Source organism: Falco cherrug, chromosome 5 (genome assembly GCF_023634085.1).
Source record: "Falco cherrug isolate bFalChe1 chromosome 5, bFalChe1.pri, whole genome shotgun sequence".
Classification (NCBI taxonomy): domain Eukaryota; kingdom Metazoa; phylum Chordata; class Aves; order Falconiformes; family Falconidae; genus Falco; species Falco cherrug.
The window spans coordinates 31,894,169-31,913,475 of NC_073701.1; the positions used below are offsets into that span (position 1 = coordinate 31,894,169).

At 39.3% G+C, this 19,307-nt stretch overlaps 1 protein-coding gene across 2 annotated transcripts in view; it reads left to right on the forward strand.

The window, feature by feature from the left end:
• POLR3B (RNA polymerase III subunit B) overlaps positions 1-19,103 on the forward strand; it is an 81,997-nt gene extending 62,894 nt beyond the window's left edge. The window contains exons 24-28 of one of the 2 annotated variants that reach the window (XM_055710667.1): positions 4,508-4,611; positions 5,482-5,648; positions 7,903-8,016; positions 13,620-13,793; positions 18,573-19,103. In XM_055710667.1, coding sequence (XP_055566642.1) covers positions 4,508-4,611; positions 5,482-5,648; positions 7,903-8,016; positions 13,620-13,793; positions 18,573-18,702 — 689 coding nt within the window. In that variant the 3' untranslated portion in view covers positions 18,703-19,103. Of the gene's footprint in view, positions 1-4,507; positions 4,612-5,481; positions 5,649-7,902; positions 8,017-13,619; positions 13,794-18,572 lie in introns of those variants that run through there. The other variant, XM_055710668.1, reaches the window with a different exon arrangement.
• The last annotated feature ends 204 nt before the right edge of the window (positions 19,104-19,307 follow it).

The following is a 19,307-nucleotide window of genomic DNA, read 5'->3' on the forward strand; positions in this document are numbered from 1 at the left end:
CCAAATAGTGTATCCTGAACACACATTTTATTAAGCTTTTGACTCATTCAGCCATGTGTATTTTGTAAAGTTCCTATGGTTATTGTTTTACAATAGCTGCTTCCAGAAGCATTGTAAGGGTTTCAATTAATCAGCTCTTTGTGTGCTTCAGACTATGCAAATTTATCACATCAGACCATTCAGCAGCTCATGGGAAAGCAGTGTACAAACTGTATTGTCTTCTAGCACCTCCTCTCATTTAGAGTGATGTTTTTAATAAGAAAACTAATCAAGTTTACTTATGCATTATTTATCTGTTAATTTTAATTCTGTTCTTTACCTCTTATGTCAAATGGGATGTAGCAAGTGATATGATAGATCAGTGAATGATTCAATATTGAACAAAGCTTATGTGATGCAGCACTTTTTTTTCTGGATTTGTTTTATGCTTAGTTAGTCAACACAGTATGCAATTAGAGAGTTTTGAAGCAGACATACATTTTTTGTTTAGCTTTACTGATTTTTGCAAAACTATTTGTCACTTGTCCATAATATACAGCACTGTGTTATAGCTACAACTTCTCTTAATTATGTGACATAGTCTGATTTCTCAAGAGTATTTCCAAATTCTGACCGATCTGGTAAATCTAAAAGAGATGCCTTTCAAGTTAGTCTTAGCTCTTTTACCACCATATCATTAGAATAAGTAAACAAGCACATTTAGTAATTCGCTGCTTTTTATCTTGCTGATAGAAACTGGTATTACTGCTGCTTCTATTCACTTAGTCTCCTTTGCTCTCTAATGTCCCTCCTGCTGGTAGTAATTAGTTTTCTATATTAGGTTGTTTTGACTTATTTGATGATTTTTTTTCATTTGGCATGTGTGTGTATAGAAAGCATCTTATCGTAGGCCGGTGAAAAACTTTCCCATACTGTTGTGTTTTGTCCCTGCCCCCTCCCTGCCGCCCCCCTTCCCCCTTTGCTGAACTGCTGTTTTACAAGTCTGTGTATGTTCATGTTTTGTCAGCAAACGGTAAAAACAACCACATAAAAGATACCAGTTCTGGAAACTGAATTTCTCCTGATTCGAAAAAGAAATTCTTAAAGGACAAAAGTACAAGGGTGAGGGGATATTTGTGCTGTGGCAGGGCCTTGTGGAGGTACACGGGTGTTGAGATGCTGGCCGGGTTGATGCAGATAGTGTGTGAGGATGGGGGCCATCATGCATAGTCAGAGGGCTGTCATTTATTGGCTGGCATACAATAGCATTGAAAAACACTGCCTATGGCTGTTTTATACTTGAATGTTAAACCACTGTGGATTTCTGATTTAAGTTTATTCTAATTCAAACTGTTAACCTTCCAGTAAACTGCCATGCCTATTAATCTTTTTTTTTTTTTGTATGTGTGTGTGTGAGGGTTATCTTAAAATTCTAAAGTGACATGAAATAGATATATAAAGTTGGTTTCTTTTCTAGAATTTAATTTGCTTTTCAACTGAAAAGAATTGAGATGTAGCAAGCTGATGGATGCTTTCTTGCTCAAATATACAACCTTCTTGTTACTCCACATGAAAAAATTATACTTACTTTGTTTTGTCTACAGCCTTTTCTGGTTGTTAATGTTTGATTCTGGTCCTAGATGAGAACTGCAGAGTGCACTGGTGAGAGCAGATTCAGGCCCACTGCAATATAGCGTTTAATCTGAAACTGTATTGCTAAATTTGAGATGTAGCATATGAAGATTATGAGAGGAAGTGAATGAAACCATGTTGTTTTGTATGTCCTGTATGAATGCTGAGGATCAATTTTCATGTGATGTCTAAATCATTAACAATTAGGAAATCTTAATAACCTGTAGTAAGAGCCACAGAGCAAAGTTACTTACTAGTTTGAGTGTGTCCTATTTATGAATATTGCAGGGGGAGTAGCTGGGCAGCTCAGTTGTGAAATGCGGTTCGTGCTTGGACAGAGTAACATTTGAAACTTGAGGCTGTCTTAAATCCAGCCTCTTCTTTTCTCCTTTACTGTTTTATTACCCAGTTGCAAGTGATAATTCCACTTACATGGATTAATTCACTTAATCACTTTTTCGCAGCCGCTCGGCAATGCAGAACTGCTAGGCTTTTGCAGCCCTGCTGCAAACTCTGGCTCAGCAACCAGGGATGAGAAAGAGTAGCAAATTCAGGAGCTCACAGTGCAGACCTGTCAGTGTTAAGTCTTTTAAAGAACTTCTGAAGGCAAGTGACTGCAGAATAAAATCAGGTTTACATTTTGAAAAGAATCGCAGTTACTTGCTTTTAGAATTAGCATTGTATATGGGAAATGTGTCTTTCAGCTTTTTAAACAGTATTTTATGAGAAAGAATGAACTTTATTAAAAATAAGGGAGGAAGAAGCTTCTCTGTCCTGTTCTCTAAATATACACGACATGCTATAGATCTGTTAAAAATGCAGCAGCTTCTTACAATCCAGAAGCTTAAAATTGAGGTTTTATAGCTTTTTCTTTTTTCTTTTCCCCCTCTGTAAAATAGAAACTTTATAAATGGCCTAGTGAGCTTCACGTTGCTGGATTCTGTCTAAATATTTTGTTTTTAACTTCCAAACTCATTATGCTGTCTTTGTGTTAACTTGTATTAAAATCTGTCAGCTATGACTGGTCTCATAACCACAGTCAGCGGACCAGAATAAGTTAATTATTTACTTGTGTCACTAGTGCTCTTCATCTAATGAAATGCACAGCTGTGTTAGATCTGCAGTTGGGTGTGTAGGTCCCATTGTTACACAAGTCAGCGGAGGGTAGAAGCCGCTATGATGGAGAGCCCTCAGTTCTTTCTGCTGTTCTGCCTTTCTGTGTCGATTTCATGGATCTTTTATCATTCACTTTCACACAAAACAAACAACACAGTGGCTGTCTGCTATGGGAACCAGCTTGGCATATAAAAGGTTTTCAGAGCCTAAAGTAATTTTAAGTTAGCTAAGATTTAATTTTTGGCTTACAGGTGCCATGAAGTCCAGATGCATCCTAATGCTTTCTTAGAAGTAAATGTGAATAAGGCAAAATGTATGTGCCGTAATACGTATATAATAAAGTATCTATCTATACAACTTTAGGATAAAAAAGCTGTGCACACAAGAGATAGTGGGTTGGAGTTTTTTCGTTTTCAGCAAATGATTACTGCTTGGCAGTGAGAGGTAGAAGAATGTTATTGATTTATCATAATAGAACAATAAAAATTAGTTTCAATAGGTTTAAAGAGTAAATACACCACCACCCCGCTTGCCCCAGATGCTCCAATCTTTTTTTTTTTTTCTTTCTTTCTTTTTTTTTTTTTTTCCCTCCTCCCTTCCCCCATTCTCATTCTGTTGACTACTATTCCATACACCTATCCCTGTCTTGCTTGGACAGTGGAAGAGGAGCTCCCTCCTGAGCAGACGCCAATATCCCCCTGTGAACTGGCTGGTCGGGAGATGCCTTTTTAGGGATGTAACCAGCACCCTCAGTCTTCCAGGAGCCCCCTCCACTCCAGGACTGTTCCTGAAACATGGTCTGGCAGTTGCAGCAGGCTGATCTCAAATAGCTTGCAGACTTTTTCAGCTCTAAGGGCTTCTGGAAGAAATTGTCCAACTGAAACAGTGGCTTTGGTTCAAAGGAGTATGGGCTTAAGCAGCTGCATTTTAGCACCTGAATTTGAATGTTAGATCTCTTGGTCATTTATAGCTGCAGTATTTTGATCTGCAGAATGCACTGTAGAAACAATTGTAAGAGTTGGAAGGAAAATGTTGGGATGTATGATAAGCTATTTTAAATGAGTTTTCATGTTTCTCTTTAATACTGATGGTGACTGAAAAAAGCTTCCAAAACTTTTAAAGGTACAGTTTGTGTTCATGGACTAACAAAATATAAGCATTCTGGGGAGTGAATTGTACTTCACAATTCATCAAAAGCAGTCTTTGCTCAGCAAATGAATACTACCTGAAAAAATCTTTGGGCTTGTTTTTTTATTTATTTTATTTTCCCCTACTTACCTCTTCTCAGTCCCTGTCAAAGTCCTGACTTGATTTGGTTTTATTCACAATATTTAACGAAGATACATATGATAAACAAAGTTTGAATCAATAATAATTTTGTATGTTCAAAGACATACTGTAAGAGGCCCAATTTCTTCATTTTTTTCCCAGAAAATTATAGCATCAGCTTTAAAAACTAAGTCTGCCTTGAGATGTTCCAGTCTGACTGGTCAGAAGTTTCTGGTTGCCTCTGAAAATGGTATCTAAAGCTTTCTTCCCTAATTTGCTAACTCACAAATCACAGGGAGCATTATGTAAGGGTATGCTAATTTTGCCAGTCCTGTCACAAGGGCTCTCTTCTAGCCTGCAGGTTGTGAGCACTGGTCATGGTAATGAATCTGGGTAAAAAGTGATCCATGAGAAAGAGAGGAGGAGGAAAACACTGAAGAAAATCTGGTGATGAGCATCAGCCCTGCTGGTGGTTTGCTGTTTGTGAATTGAAATGTTTTCTCTTCTGCAGGGGTGTGTGGACTGATTGTTCCCCAGGAAGACATGCCATTTTGTGATACAGGAATCTGTCCAGATATCATAATGAACCCTCATGGCTTCCCCTCACGTATGACGGTTAGTGGTTATGTTACAATTAAAGAGACAGTGTCCCCCAATAGGGAAAGTGAAGTAGATTAGCCAAAAGAAAAAAAAAAGTTTGAAACATGGTTTCACTGAGGATATTCTCCAGTCATCATGCTATGCACTTGCTGTTCTATGAGTATTCAGCCCTCTGTTTTGCATGTTTTGAAACATCCTACTGTAAAAGGAATAGAGATGCAGATCTTCTGTATAAGCTAATAGCAAAGCAACTGAATACTTCATTTGCACTCTTTCTGTTTGAAAATGTCTTGCTCTCCCTCTTCCTTCCCTATTGGCTATGCCCACTAAACCGGCTGGGCCAGACTGTTGGGCAGAAGTTGGAGAGGAGTTTCAGTGATTGTTCTAGACCTATATAGCTTGTTACAGTACACACGCCTCCTTGGAATTGATGCAAGTCTTGCACCTGTGCTGCAGGGTCATGCTAAATATCTCACAGCCTGGCCTTGATATGGGACCTCCACTGATTGCTTGGTGTAGCTTCTGATCTTTTTTCTTTCTTAACTTCTCCCTTTCTGGTCCCCCACTGCACTGTAGAGTGTCAGTCTCTGAGGCTGTTTCCTAGAGCAGAAGGCCACACCGGATTGTGCTCATTTTCCAGACAGCTGGAAAAAAATGGAGCTGCCTGACTCTGGACCTTAAAGGTTTTCCCAGACCCTGTGATCAGTCCAGTTTTCCCCCTTGTTACAGGGAGTACTTGCTGTTCTTGGGCTTCTTCCACTCCTCCCATTGCATGCAATAACCCAGGCTGCTGTCCCGGACACTTTGCCTGGCTACCTTATGCTGTGACCAATACAGTGGCCCACATTAGCAAGCAGGCTGTTAACTCTGCTTTTCTTTGCACAGGTAGGAAAGTTAATTGAACTCCTGGCTGGAAAGGCTGGGGTCCTCGATGGCAGATTTCACTATGGAACAGCTTTTGGAGGCAGTAAAGTTAAGGATGTGTGCGAAGATCTTATTCGACATGGTTATAACTACCTAGGGAAAGACTATGTAACGTCTGGTATCACGGGGTAAGAATCTGCTGTATAGATTTAGATGTTTCAGAAGAGCGGTGAAATCCTGTTGAGACACAACTGAAAAGTCTTCTCATGTCTCAGAGCTCAAAAACTTTGTTATTTCCAAACTGCTCTGTGAGATGCAGGGAAGGGGCTGAAGAGTGGTGCACTTTTTTTTATTATTATTTTTTTTTTCTTAGAAGTATTTTGTGGTTCCACACTTTAAGAATTATTAGTATTTGTGTGGCTGTAACATGAATGGCCCTTGCAGTAGAAGTTGGGAAATTTCATGCGTACTACATGACAAAACAGGTAAAATCAAGGTTTTCTTTCTGAGAGATTTTAAGACATTTCAAGTTTCTTTTGGCAGCAAATCTTATGTATGCTTAGAATCAGATAAACATTTTCACATTGACTTTAATGGTACTGTAAAATACAGATTTTGAGGCAGGTGTCTGTTCCTTGGGAATATTTTATGTGTGCTCTTTTTTTTTTTTTTTTCCTTCTTCTTCTTTCAATTACACAATTATTCAGTCTGGCATAATACTCTAATCTGCAAACTTCCTGCTGTGTTGATCGGACTGGCTTCTGAGACACAGAGTTCAAAGAACGTAAGATAGTTTAGGAACAGGAAAAGGCCATATGGCTTCACATGCCTGCCTTCCAAAACGTATCTTAATCCTACCTTCCTGCTATTTTTATTATCCTCCCGGTCCCCTTCTTCTCAAGGAACAAGTTAAGGTCTCTTTTTAAAGTTTTTTTAAAAATACTTCTTTATTTTAATCGCTTTATCTTACCAACTTATTCCATATGCTGTTTCTCTTTTTGTTTCAGAGAGATTATTTTGTTTTCCTTCACCAGTCCATATTGCATAAATTGTCTATAAGTATCTGGTTTTTGAAACACTTTAACTGATATGTCATGGTAACTTTTAACAAATCTGACTAATCTTGTTTCCTAGGGAGAATAAAATCATCTAGCTCTAAAAATCCCATCCCCAAACTTCAACTTTGTGGTACCCTATTTAGAGACTTTGCTTTAGGATACTGATATTCTTCCAAGCAAATTTCACATGCTTAATTTGTTTATTACAAAATCTGAAGGCAGATTTCATAACAATGTGGAAGTTTGCAAATTCCAAATGTCTGGTTAAGTTTAATTATTTTCTTCAATAGGCAGCTTTTGGAATAACACTGCCTCATGTCAGTAATGACTCTGAATGGGAGGTGCAATACTGTTGTCTCCTGCATGCTTTTACATTGCACATACATTTTCTAAAAATAAATCAGTGACTGTGCTGAGTTTGTGTTAAATATGGTCATTCTTAGTGCTGAAGGTGGTAACTGGGAAATGACTAAGTGCTTTCAACTGTTGCTTTCTGATCTTTAGGTGCTTATGCTCTTACAATTGGGGGTGTTTTAAACATAGAAATCTTTAGCCATTACTGCAGCTCATAGACTGAAGTAACACCCTTCGTACTGCTTACAGATGTTCCCAAGCTGATCCAAGTGCCTGAACATGGTTCTCAAGAGCCTTTTTATCCGGCTTGTCTGAGCCTCCAGTGCCAGCCAAGGCAGCGATTTTTGTCCTACAGATACAGCTGCTGAGCAGTGCTGCATCAGCACAGCTGCTCAGGGAGGGCTTTCATTCACCTGAATCTTAGGTTGTGCTTCAAAAGGGTGTGCACGGAGAATTAGTGGATGGGAAGACTCAAGCTTATAGTGTGCCAGTGCTAAGCTATCCATGCAAACACAAATTCCTTAAAGTGCTGCTATAAAAATGATGTTTTGAGCATTTCTGCTGCCTGTATTTGTTTACCTATATGCTTACCTTTGTGAAGGAATGTAAATAGAAATATCTTAAGTCACGCTTCAGGGTCTGACACATTTACAGTATTTATTGGTTGCTAGTGATGCTGTTGAAACACTCCAGCACAGACAGAGGAGGGGCTTAACGTGGTACAGCTGAAACACATACCTGCAACTATATAGCATGTCTGTGCAGTGTATGGCCAGAGTTGAGGAGCTTGTTCCTCACTGGGTGGATATGGCAGTATGTTGTGCTGAAATTGTACTGCTCTTGTGTTCAGAAGGATTCCCTGTGGGGTTTTCAGACTGATTGCCCTGAAAGCCCACACACGTTTTTCTAGGACTCATGATTCCTGAATTTGTTTAAAATTCTTTCTCTACATGAAACTCTTGTCTCTCTTAAGGTAACTATGTGCTAACTGTGAATATTTGTTTTGGTTTGTTTTTTTTTATTCCTTCAGGGAACCTTTGGAAGCATATATCTATTTTGGCCCTGTGTATTACCAGAAACTAAAGCACATGGTGTTGGATAAAATGCATGCAAGAGCTCGAGGACCAAGAGCAGTGCTCACCAGGTATTGTTACAGGCTAAACACAAAATTCTTGTGTACATTCAGAAGTGTGCCCACCTGACTGATGGGTGTAAAACAAAAGTTTGTTTACCTTTCGGTACTTGATACAAAATGCTATTGCCAGTTAATACCCTGTTACAGACTGAAAGTAGGCTGTGTCAGGAGGTTGTTCTGAATGTCCAGGTGTGCTCTGTGTGGTCCAAAACTGAGTTTGCTTCTCAGACTTCTGTTAGCAGTTGATAAAACTACCATCTGCTGATTCACAGTGCACATTGTGGCCCTTTCCTGTCAGATTGCTCATATCATAGGTATTTTAGGAGGATTTTTTCTTTAACTTTTGTACTTTTATGAAATCAGGTATGAGTAGAAGGAATACATTTCTTCTAATATTTCCACATCCTTAGGTATTCAGCAAGTTAATATTGATACAGCCCATGTCTTCACCTGTCAAGGCAAAGCAAATGCATTGGCCTTAGCGTGGTGCAAACAAACATTAGAATAATCTGCATCCCTGGTGTACTGCACTTTGCCTTGCAGACTCTTCCATTCAATTCTAAAACTGAATTTAGGGTTGTATGTGCCAGTCCACAGTTATCATTCAGTACCAGGCAGGAGAATAGCATTTTCACAGTAATAAATCACAAGAGTTACAGACATGCCAATGGTAAATCTGCATTTTTATTTGCCCAGTTAAAGGTATGTCCTCAGTTCCTTTGGAATCATGATCATTGCACTAAGTCTGAACTTGGTTTTCTCTCCAGCAAAAAGGTTGATTACCATGTTGATGTCTTCTGGTGTCAAATTTTGAAGTCAGGCAGATAAATGTACTCTGAGTAATAGGTAATATAAGCCCCTGGAGGTTGGCTTGTATTATCTGCACCTTTGGGGAATTTGAAGCATCCAGCTTTCGCTGATGTTGCTTACCTTTTCTCCTTAAAACCAAGCTCTATGGCTGCTTGCACTGATATTCTAAATCGCTGATGTTCCTGACTTAAGAGAAACAGTTTAGTGGCACAGGCTTTGCTTTAAGGAGGCTTCTAGTGGGTGGATCATTTAGTTCACCTCTCTACATCACAGTAGGATTATTTTCTAACTCTTGCCAGCAATTTAATTGCCGGCTAGTCTTGAGTACTCTAGCAAAGATTGTTCCAAATGTCCAATGCCAGTCTTCTGGAGACTATCATGTACGCTGTTTATACCTCACCTTCCGCATGGTGGTACTCTTCTTTTTAACCAGTCCCTTTCATACTCTTTTGAGATGCAAGCATAAAGTCATGTCTCTTCTGCCCTTACTCTTCCCTATAGCAAGCATGATTCATATTCTTTAATTCTTAATTTACTTTTATGCCTCTTATCATGTACTGATCTACTTCTCTTGCCTTGCCTGACCGCACACCAAGTTAGCAAGTCTGTCCTCTTAATAGAGGCAGCTTCTGCCTGTTGTACTATTAGAGAAATGAGGGGCCGGTCTTTGTTGTACCTTATAGGGAAGTATCTTTCTCTCTTGCTTTTCATTGCATATTTCCTATGCCTTTTGGCTTTGCAAGCTCATGCTGTTTCTAGGACAAAGTTGTCTCACACTTGCCATGGAAGTAAATGCCAGTGGTTGAACTGGGAGAGAAATCATAACAAGTTTTTTTTTAATACTTGGCTGAACTTTTCCACCAACAACATTAAGAGCAGCAAGTGTATCACAACCATTATTTCCTACCACAGCTGCTTGCCTGTATGAACATAAGTGATATTCCCAAATAATGGGCTGTCTGCCCCACTTCCTGTTCTTCAGTGTGTTAATCATGGTATTGATGCTTTACATGAAAATAAAAGCTCTCTGTCTTAGCTAATGGCGCATGCAGTTGGTTTACTGGAGCTCCTAGCTTACCAAATGCCTTGATAGGCTTTTGTATTGTCTCCCCAACTTCTCAGCTCTTTAGAAATACTGAATTTAAATGACACCCAAATCCCAAGTCAAGGTAATGTTTACCTGTAAGGATGTAGGTGGTGTGATTTCCCCCACCCTTTCTTTGAATTTTTTGTTCCAGCCAGTAGCATCATGCTATGTAGCTAGGGCTCTTTATTTGACTTTCAGTAAAGCTAGTGGATGTTCAATTGATGCTGCTTCTTGACTAGTCTTTTAGGAATTTTCTTTTTTCTCCTCAACTAATTAAACATTTGTTATTGCTATCACCTCTGCTGAGAGAGCTTTGCCAGCTTTCATACTCACTATTGTTTTATCCATTGCACTTCCTGGAGAGTAGGTTGCCTTGATTTTTGCTTTTAAAAGTCATCCTGCAACAGTTTTCAGTATGGAATTTTGCTGTTATTGTCTTGAAATGCATTTTGGCCGTCATTGTCTTGAAATGCATTTTATTATATATTAAATGTACCTTAACTGACAGAGCAAAGCTGTATTTCCATCTGGAATAAGGCAGAAGACTTGAGTTTCTTCAATGTCACTGATTCTAGGTATTGTTCTGACTAAAACAAGACTTTGTAGAATTGCAAAGCAGCACTCTGTCAGCACAGTCAAAAACCACCAAGATGTCGCCCTCTGAATCGGTATTTGTTAAATGAAATGCAATATTTAATTTATTTTGCCATGAGTAGTTGACAATTAATTTAAAACATAGTTCTGTTCATGGTGTTGCCTAGATACCCACCCTGCTAAATCTTTTTAATAGATAAACTGCTTTTAGTTTTCCTTACAAGAGATCAATATAAGCTTTCTACATGCATAATTGTTTTGATGGACATTGTCAGAGCTGCCACCTGTGTGTCATCTGAACTTATCAGATATGCCAGTTCCTATTGTACTGCAAGGGACTAGTGTGATAACACTGGTCAGGGCTCCTTTCAGCACCCTAGGGCTGTGGGAGCATGGTACATCCTCTTCCTTCAGGCACTGTTTTTCTAAGTAACACTCCACTTCTTGGAGATCAGTGTTTCAGCCGACGACTCAATTGAGAGTTAGCCACTGGTTTTCCGTAACAGGCACAAGGGAGATCTGCTGAGACCTACAAGGCCCCCACTGGCCAATGAAACGAGGAACAGAGCCATAAAGCTGAAGCCACTGTTCTTCTAGAAAATGCAGAATTAGTGCCAATAAATTCTTAATGTGCTTAAAAACACTGAAGTTAATTGTTTTATGCTTTTTCCTAAATGCAGCTGTTAGATAGTATGAAGGCCACTTGGCCTTATTATCTTATTTAAAGAATCACTATGTTTTAGTTAGCATTTAAAAATTTTAAGAAACTATTTTTTTAATATGAAAAATATCTCCTTTTAGTGGTATTCCCAATCTTATTTTCAAGGGTCTGCTTTGTTTTCGGAATGTTATATTTAGAATAAAGAATGGAAGTAGTTGCCCAGGGCAACAGCTGCAGTGTACATGTGTATAGCGGAAAAGGGGAAGCACAAATGCTTTATAAATACTGGTTTAAACATTTTGAGCAACCTTTGGTGTGAGGAATTTTCAAACATGTGAGCCACCAGAAAACTGATAAGACTTAGGGAGCATAAGATAGACCCTTTTCAAAGGCCTGATCTCAATATTGAAATATTTGGTACTTTAAAAAATTACTTTCTAGGGAGGGAGGATTTTGTTTTGGTTTTCTTAATGAGGTAATTTTGACAGTGGGAGTGAAACACTTAAAAGCTTAAGACTCAAATTGGGGTTTTTATTTTGTTTTAGGGGGCTTTATGTGGGTTTTTTTAAATGGTATTTCAGCTGCCTTTGAAATCTTCATCCTGTATCTGTTGGAAGACCCATGGCATATCAACTCTTAAAGGGCTGGAGTTAAGAACCCATCATTTTTCCAGAAGTTTTATCCTCCCTTAGTTGGATTGAGGCCTTATTGTTGCTCAGATTTATAAAGCTATTTTGTCATTTTATTCTGTGGAACAGCACTTGGTGAAACTTTTGAAAGTAGGCTTGTGCATTAACGAATATTATAGAAGTCAGTTGGTGAAAGGAACTCAGGCACTTGTAGCAGTGCAGCAAATGCCTGTATCTTTGGAGGCCCCAACTGCTTTTAAAATCTGCCTCTCAGGACTTCAGAAGAGAAACTGCATTCACTGCAGGGTTAGTCCTTTAAAACAGCATCTGAACAGTGATGGTGCCATCCTCTGGGGAGGGGGCCCTAGGGAGTTTAATCAGGATGTAAACAACTTCTATCCATTCTCCCAACAGTGGGAAAAATAGAAGGTTATGTGAATGAAAAGGACGATTTGAATTACAAGCAGATTAGTTTTAATGTTCCAGTGTGGTCTGAGTAAGGGAAACTACTTCCCCCTAAAAACAAATACAACTTGCATCTTTAGAAAGTATTCTGGTCTGATAATTAAGTGTGGTTTTTTACACTTGTTACAAAGGCTTTTATAAATCCTATTCTCTGAGTTGCAATAAATTGGCAAAACCTATTTTTAATATATTTAGTATACTTAACAAATCTGATTGTTTGAAATAATATAAACAAAATATACACCAAACGTTATGGGCCAGATCTGTCATTGGATATTCTAGGTGGATTACACTGCTACAGGTCTCAGAAACAGTACACGAACATGGGGTTTCACCGAGCAGTGAAGCCTCTTATGGTTGCCAGTAACATTTTTTTAATTCCTTCTCATTGCTGTCACTTTTCAGGGAATATACTAAGATGGAAATAAAATGCATGAATTATATTAATCCTTTATAGTTCACTCTAATATTTGCAACCTAAGGACTACAGCATTGTGCCAGTATATGAGAGTAGAACTGGTACTGTACGAAATTGCAAGTTTGACAAACCAGAGGGTAAAAGTTTTGACTGTGTCCAACAAAAAAACATTGGCTTAAACAGTCATAATGTTAAATAATACCTTGCATTTTTACCTCAGAATCTTCAGTGTATACTTACATTGCTTAGTTAAAACTTTCCTTTAGCACCATGAGGACAGGAAGTCTTTCCAGGAAAAAAAATTAGAATTTGATTTGTGTTGAGGAACTAGAAAAATGGGAACATATACAATATGAAAATTAGTCTATTAACCCTTAGATGTGAAAAAAAAAACCCTAGATAAATGTTACTTTAAAAAAAAAGCATGATTTCAATAATGAGTTAGTAATACGTGTACTGCTTGTTTGCTGCTTTGTTTTGGTGTTGTCTCCCAGGTCAAAAATAGTTTTAAGAATTTAGTCTTAACTGTAGTTCGGCCGAAACATTAGCTTGATGATTCATTCATTAGCTGCTCAGTATCATTTCATTTAATTAGCTACAAACTGTAATGAATGTCTTATCAAAAAAAAGTACCAAATCTGTGTCCAGATTGTCTTGGATACTGTTCAGTCTCTTTTTGTTTTCACTTACTCAGCTACATTTTGTAAGGTAAAGAATTGTGGCCTGACACTGCAGACACAGAACTACATCATATTGCGTAGTGCAGGAGCAAAGATGAATTGCTTCAACTTGAATAACACATTTGCAAGATCAGCAGCTCTGGTTTGTAGAAAGCTGTTGTCCATTGAGTCTGTACTATTCCCACAGTTTGGAGACAGGCATTCCTAGAGTTGTAGAATGTATGGTCTGGAATAATTACTACATTTTTTCCAAATATTTCTTTCAAAGGCAACCCACTGAAGGTCGATCCCGTGATGGTGGTTTACGTCTTGGAGAGATGGAACGGGATTGTTTGATCGGTTATGGAGCCAGCATGCTTTTATTGGAGAGACTGATGATTTCAAGTGATGCCTTTGAAGTGGATGTTTGTGGACAGTGTGGCTTGCTGGGGTACTCTGGCTGGTAAGTTGTCTGATGTAATGCTTTTTGTAAATCATGGTGTCCCCTCCTCACTTTGTGCACCTGACATGTTTCATGTTTTCAGAAAACCTCTTGACCTCAGGTGCATGAAGCAAAGAGATAGAGAGTAAACATGCCTCTATGTAACAGAACTTTGCCCTTGCTTATAGGATTTCTCAGTTTTAAAGTGCTCACAGACACCGAATAACAGTCCCGTGCATCTTAAAACCAGTGTCAATGTTCAAAATTGTTGTTTGGAAAACAGGGGACAGGGGATGCTTCTTTGTTATGGTCTGATTGAAGTTAGGACTGAAGTGCATGTGTAGCCAAAGGGCCAGGAGTCTCTGCTGTGGTGGGAACACAGGTACTGTCTTCCAGAGCCAGCTGTGCTTGTGGGAGGAGGGCTTACCTTTGCTCTGTCTGCTGCCTTCCTTCCACCTTGCAGGGGATTAGCAAACGCCCTGTCCTGTATATCATCAGTTTTTTGAAAAGGGGAAAAGCTGTGTCGATGTATGTGACTCTTCTGACATCAGAAATAAGACTACTAGCTAGGCTAGTCACAGATCTTCCTGGTACAGTCACATGTTGAAGCTCACAAGGCTGAAGAGAGAAAGCGGGCACAGGAGAATGGGAGAAGGCGGCAGCATCTCCTGCTTTCTTGTTCTCTGGCTATGGAGTTCATAAGCACATGCATACCGCTTTCTTTGACTGTGCCCCTCCCAAATGCCTTTTTCTTTGTAGTCTTGTAAAACATGCTGCTCCTCTCTGAAGCATCAGAAAAATGCACCAATCCCATGTTGGAGCCTGAGAGACAAGCAGCTGCCTGGTTGGAAATTCAGCTGGCTTCTGCCCAGCTGCCTTGTCCCTGAGGAACTTACCTCTAGGCTAGCAAATGGTCTTGCTGTCTTACTCCAGGTCCTAAGCCAGTATTGAGTTTATCTTGTGCAAACAAACTGGTTTTCCATGTAGGGGAAGCATAGAACTGGATGTCAAAACTATGTGAAGCTCACCATGTGTAACACTACGGGCTTTGCTCTAACCATCTTTTCTCAACAGTAATTTTGAGATCCTAGACTTAAAGTTGCCCTGTAGCATGCTGTTACTAGAAGACAGGGAAACTTCTTTTTATGTTCTTTAGAGGTGAGGGAAATGTGTTGCTTTAGCTTGGTTTTGGTTTAGCCAGGCAGAGAAACAGACTTGTGAGACCAATGGGAATTTATGAGATACAACATTCTTGCAAGCTTTGTGAAGACAGGTGATCTGGACTCCCACTACTAAGGGAGGAAAAAAATAAATGGTGCAAGTTCAAGTTACATCTTGGATATCGATATCAATCTATTGGGAGAGGCAGGAAATTGGACTTTATTCACTTCAGTGCTTTGAAAGTTATTTTTTTTCCATGATACAATGAAGGAGGAAAGTAAGGTGTGTTCTCAGTTTGTAGATGTGTAAAAGGGACAGCTACTGTTTCTGCCCTTGGTCAGACTTTTCTTCTGAAGCATGTGGCTTCTGGCCAGAAACCAATCACCACATTTGTCTGCTAACAGCAGCAGCAGCTCTGCTCCTTGTGGAGCAGAAGTTCAGGCAGAGGGACGTAAACACGTGAAATCCAGAGGAGAGATGAGGCCTACTCTGTGCAGCCTATTGTGGTTGGTGATTTTTAGTTGGGTGTTGTCCTGCTGGCTTTTGTGCAGTAAGTATTTTTGGAAGAGTCCTGTTTTTCTTGCGTTTGTACTCACTGTATGGCACCAGTGGGGCCCTTTTTGGATCCAGGTCTCTTTAAACTAACACAATGCAAATAACAGTTGAAGGAAGTTATCTGAAAGAAAGGGCATGTCATAAGTCAACCAACCAACCGCTTCTGCGTAAAGCATTGCCTTAAAAAAAAAATCACATGCAGTTGTAGCTCAGTCATTTTTTTGTAAGACCTTGGCTTTCAGAGCAGTCCTTGAAGATTTTCAGAGACCACAGGAAGTAAGGGTGCCTTGAGGAAAATTAGGAATTTGAACTTTAGAAATAGTATAATGTATTATTTTTAAGGTGTTGTTAGTGTAGTATTTCATGTTTGAAGTTTGTAACAAAGTTTAGTAACTCTTTTTAAATAACTGTGAAAGAAACTGCTGTCTCAGACAGAGCCAGACATTCATTCAATCTGTTTCTGTGAAAAACTGTCTGATGTGTGAGAGTGAGTAATCGGTAAGAGGTGGTTTCTGCTAAAGGATACACTGCGTCTACCAGTAGCTGAAACAAGTGGCCCTATCATGTGCATCACAGTAGAAACCAAGTCATTAAGAGAAACTTCCAAACGGGTCTTTTCAGTGATTCTGGCATTAGTAAGACATCACTGCAAGAAACCTTTTAGAAGAAAACTGTTTGGTGGCTAGCATTAAGGGAACTTGTCTGGGAGGAAGGGCTCATCTTCCTTAAGACAAGGAGTAACCACTGGGTGTGTTCTGCTGAAATACAGTAACAGCAAACCGGTGTTGGGGCCTGAACCTTCACAGGGTACCTTCACAGGGGAAAGAGACTGTTGTGGCAGTGACAGAATTTGTCCCCATAAAAAATACAGTAGAAACTTCCTGTGATGTACCAGTTTTATTCAAATTTTCTGACTTTGCTCTTGTACAGGTGCTCAGGGGCAGGGCTCCGCTGAAGGCAATGAGCAGAATTTGGTCTTTTTTTGGTGATAAGAAGTTACTCTGATCTGTAGGATCTGAGCGTTTGAAAATATACATGAAGAAGAAAATTTTCTGGTCCATATTCAGCCTTGGCACAGTTGCCTTTTCCTGTGCAGTGTAGTGTCAGTTCTAGTACCAATTGATCTTTCAAGTGCTTCAGTTGCTGGGATCTGTGTTTGGCAGAGCTTTGCGCTTACTGTACCTTAACCTTTCTGAGTGATCCCCACCATAGTACAAAGCTGGCCCAGAATGGTGTAGCTTTGAGCCTGGGTGTAATGGGCATTCTTTGCTCCTCAGTCCCTAGTAGCTGTAATCAGATGTCACAAATCTGCCCGTAGGAGAAAACTTGTGTCTCATCAGGCTTCCACAGTTTGCAAGGCTGCTTCTGTTGAGAGCAGTGGCTTGCTGTGTTATCAGTGGAAAACTGCTTCTGTTGAGGTCCCTTCCTGCCACTACAAAAATTTGGATCCCTATAAATTTGGACTAGAGGGGTAGTTATAAACCTGCAATTGAGATCTGTTCTGTTTTAAAGGCAGGCTAGCTGTAACGTTTCCCCAGTGTAACAGCGTCTACAGGAGAAGCCAGTTGCAGGGAAACACCTAATTCAGTCTACTGCCTTCTTAATGCCTGTAGTCAGACAAAGGTAAAGTAATTACTGGAAATAAGTGAAGCTTCATTCCTCATCATGAGTGGCAGAAATGTAATTAAGGCTTCTGTACCATTGCTTAAAAGCTTTCTTGATTTAAAAAAAAATAAAATACATCAAGTATGGACCATGTGAAGGTCAAGGCAATCACAGTTTCCTTGGAAAATCAGCAGCTCTTAGACATGCCAAGTATGTCTGTAAAAGAGAAGTAGCAGAATCTGAAAAAGTAACTGCAAGACTAGTGCCAATTCCCATAACCAAGAGCCTTATTAACACTAACCAACTTCATTGGACCGGCCCCCATTGACTTCCAGATGCCCTAGGTCAAGTTCACTGGTAACAGAAATGAGTGACTAAGCACTGGCTTTATTGCAGGTGTTGACTGTCAGCCTTATTCTGTAGCACAGAAGCGTGTAGGAATTTTTCTAATTCTTCCTTAATTGAATCTTCAGATTGTTATAACTTTATGCCAAAAATACAAGTTTGAAACACAGAAGAAAAAAAGAGCTTTGTTAGACCATTAGGAAGCGCTGGGTCACTCTGCATTCCCAAAGGCCTGGGTTTCTCAACTTTGAAAAACCAGAAGATGGACTATAAAGGAGAATGAGGAAATAGAGAGGTTGGAGACTGATCTTTATAAGAAATGTTTTTAATTTCCTTTGTGTGTACACAGAGTATGAAATTAAATGATTGAAACAGTTGCTACCTCCACTGAATTTGACTCCCAATACTGGAAGGTGGCTAAGTGACCAGCCTATATATTCCTTATATGGTCAAGGTTATATCTTTATGACAAAAAAATCCCTTTCCCCCAGAAATTTAAGATCATTATTTGATCTCTATCAAATAAGAGCAGAGACAATATGTGTTAAAGCAGTTTTACTGTTTTCCTATCTTGACTAAAGCTTTGGCTGTTCACACAGAGAGATGGAAGATGAGAGATGCCTCTTTTCTGGAGTATGAACTGATTTGAGACATTATAGGGTAAAATTGCTTATAAGGAAAAAACCTAAGCATGAACCTTCTTCCCTCCTGCTTCTTTTGTGTGTGTGTGTGTGTGAGAGAGAGATGTAAAAGACAGAAACCAGACCATTAACCATGTTTTCAGAAATACTTAGCTGTGTTCACCCCCTTCCATTATGAAATGCTGAATTTGCATTGGCAGTTATGTGAGTGGTGAAGTCAGTCCTGTTAGCTACTGAGTATTGTGATTCTCCTCCAAAAAAAAGTGCAGGTTTAATATTAAGCTCCTATTGGCTTCAGTCAGATAATTTAAGGGCTTAAAGTTATGACTTAAGCACTAAAATGTGTCTCAAGCACTTGGCTCTTTCTAGGACTGAGCCCAGTGTTTAAATGCAGATGGACAAAGAAACCAGTGGATGGTGGCAACTGTTCTTTTTTTTCTGCAGAGCTTCGTTTATGCACCAACTCTGACCTTCTTTTTGTTTGTTTCCCTAGGTGCCACTACTGCAAATCATCATGCCATGTGTCTTCTCTGCGTATACCTTATGCCTGTAAACTCTTATTCCAAGAACTGCAGTCAATGAACATCATACCTAGGCTAAAACTGTCTAAGTACAATGAATGAACAAGATGAAAAAGATGGGAAAAAGTACTTTACAGAAATTGAAATCTAGCATATATAACTGGAAGATTTAGTTGATGAATAACTCTAAAACCTGAGCGGGTAGAAGGGAGATGCAAGACAGCGTAAGAAATCTTTCTTACATATCCTACCTGTTGCGGGGGAGAATCTGTCAGTAGAATACACTAGGAGCAGTTCTGAAAGCCTTGATTAGTCTGAGTGAACAGGACATGTGGGAACTGTGGATCAAGGCCATGATCCAGCAAAGCACTTGCATCACTTCAAACAGCCTCATGCTTGGATTTGAAAAGTGTTTTGCTGGACCAGGGCTTGAGCTGAGCTAAGAGGTTAAAGATGTTTTCCAGACCAGTGTAATATGAAAGACTAATAAATGTTTTAACTAATACTGTGTGAATATGTGTTGATGGTTGGGTAGGGGTGGTAAAACTTTCTTATAATGTCTAAACCGTTTTCCTATTCCTAAAGCATTTTGTTAAAACATTAAAATTTTGTTAAGTACTGTCAGGCTTAGCTAAATGAAACTATTTTCTTGAGACCCTGAAATCAGACGTTTTGTGTGGGATTTCAATATGCAGGTGCATTTGTGT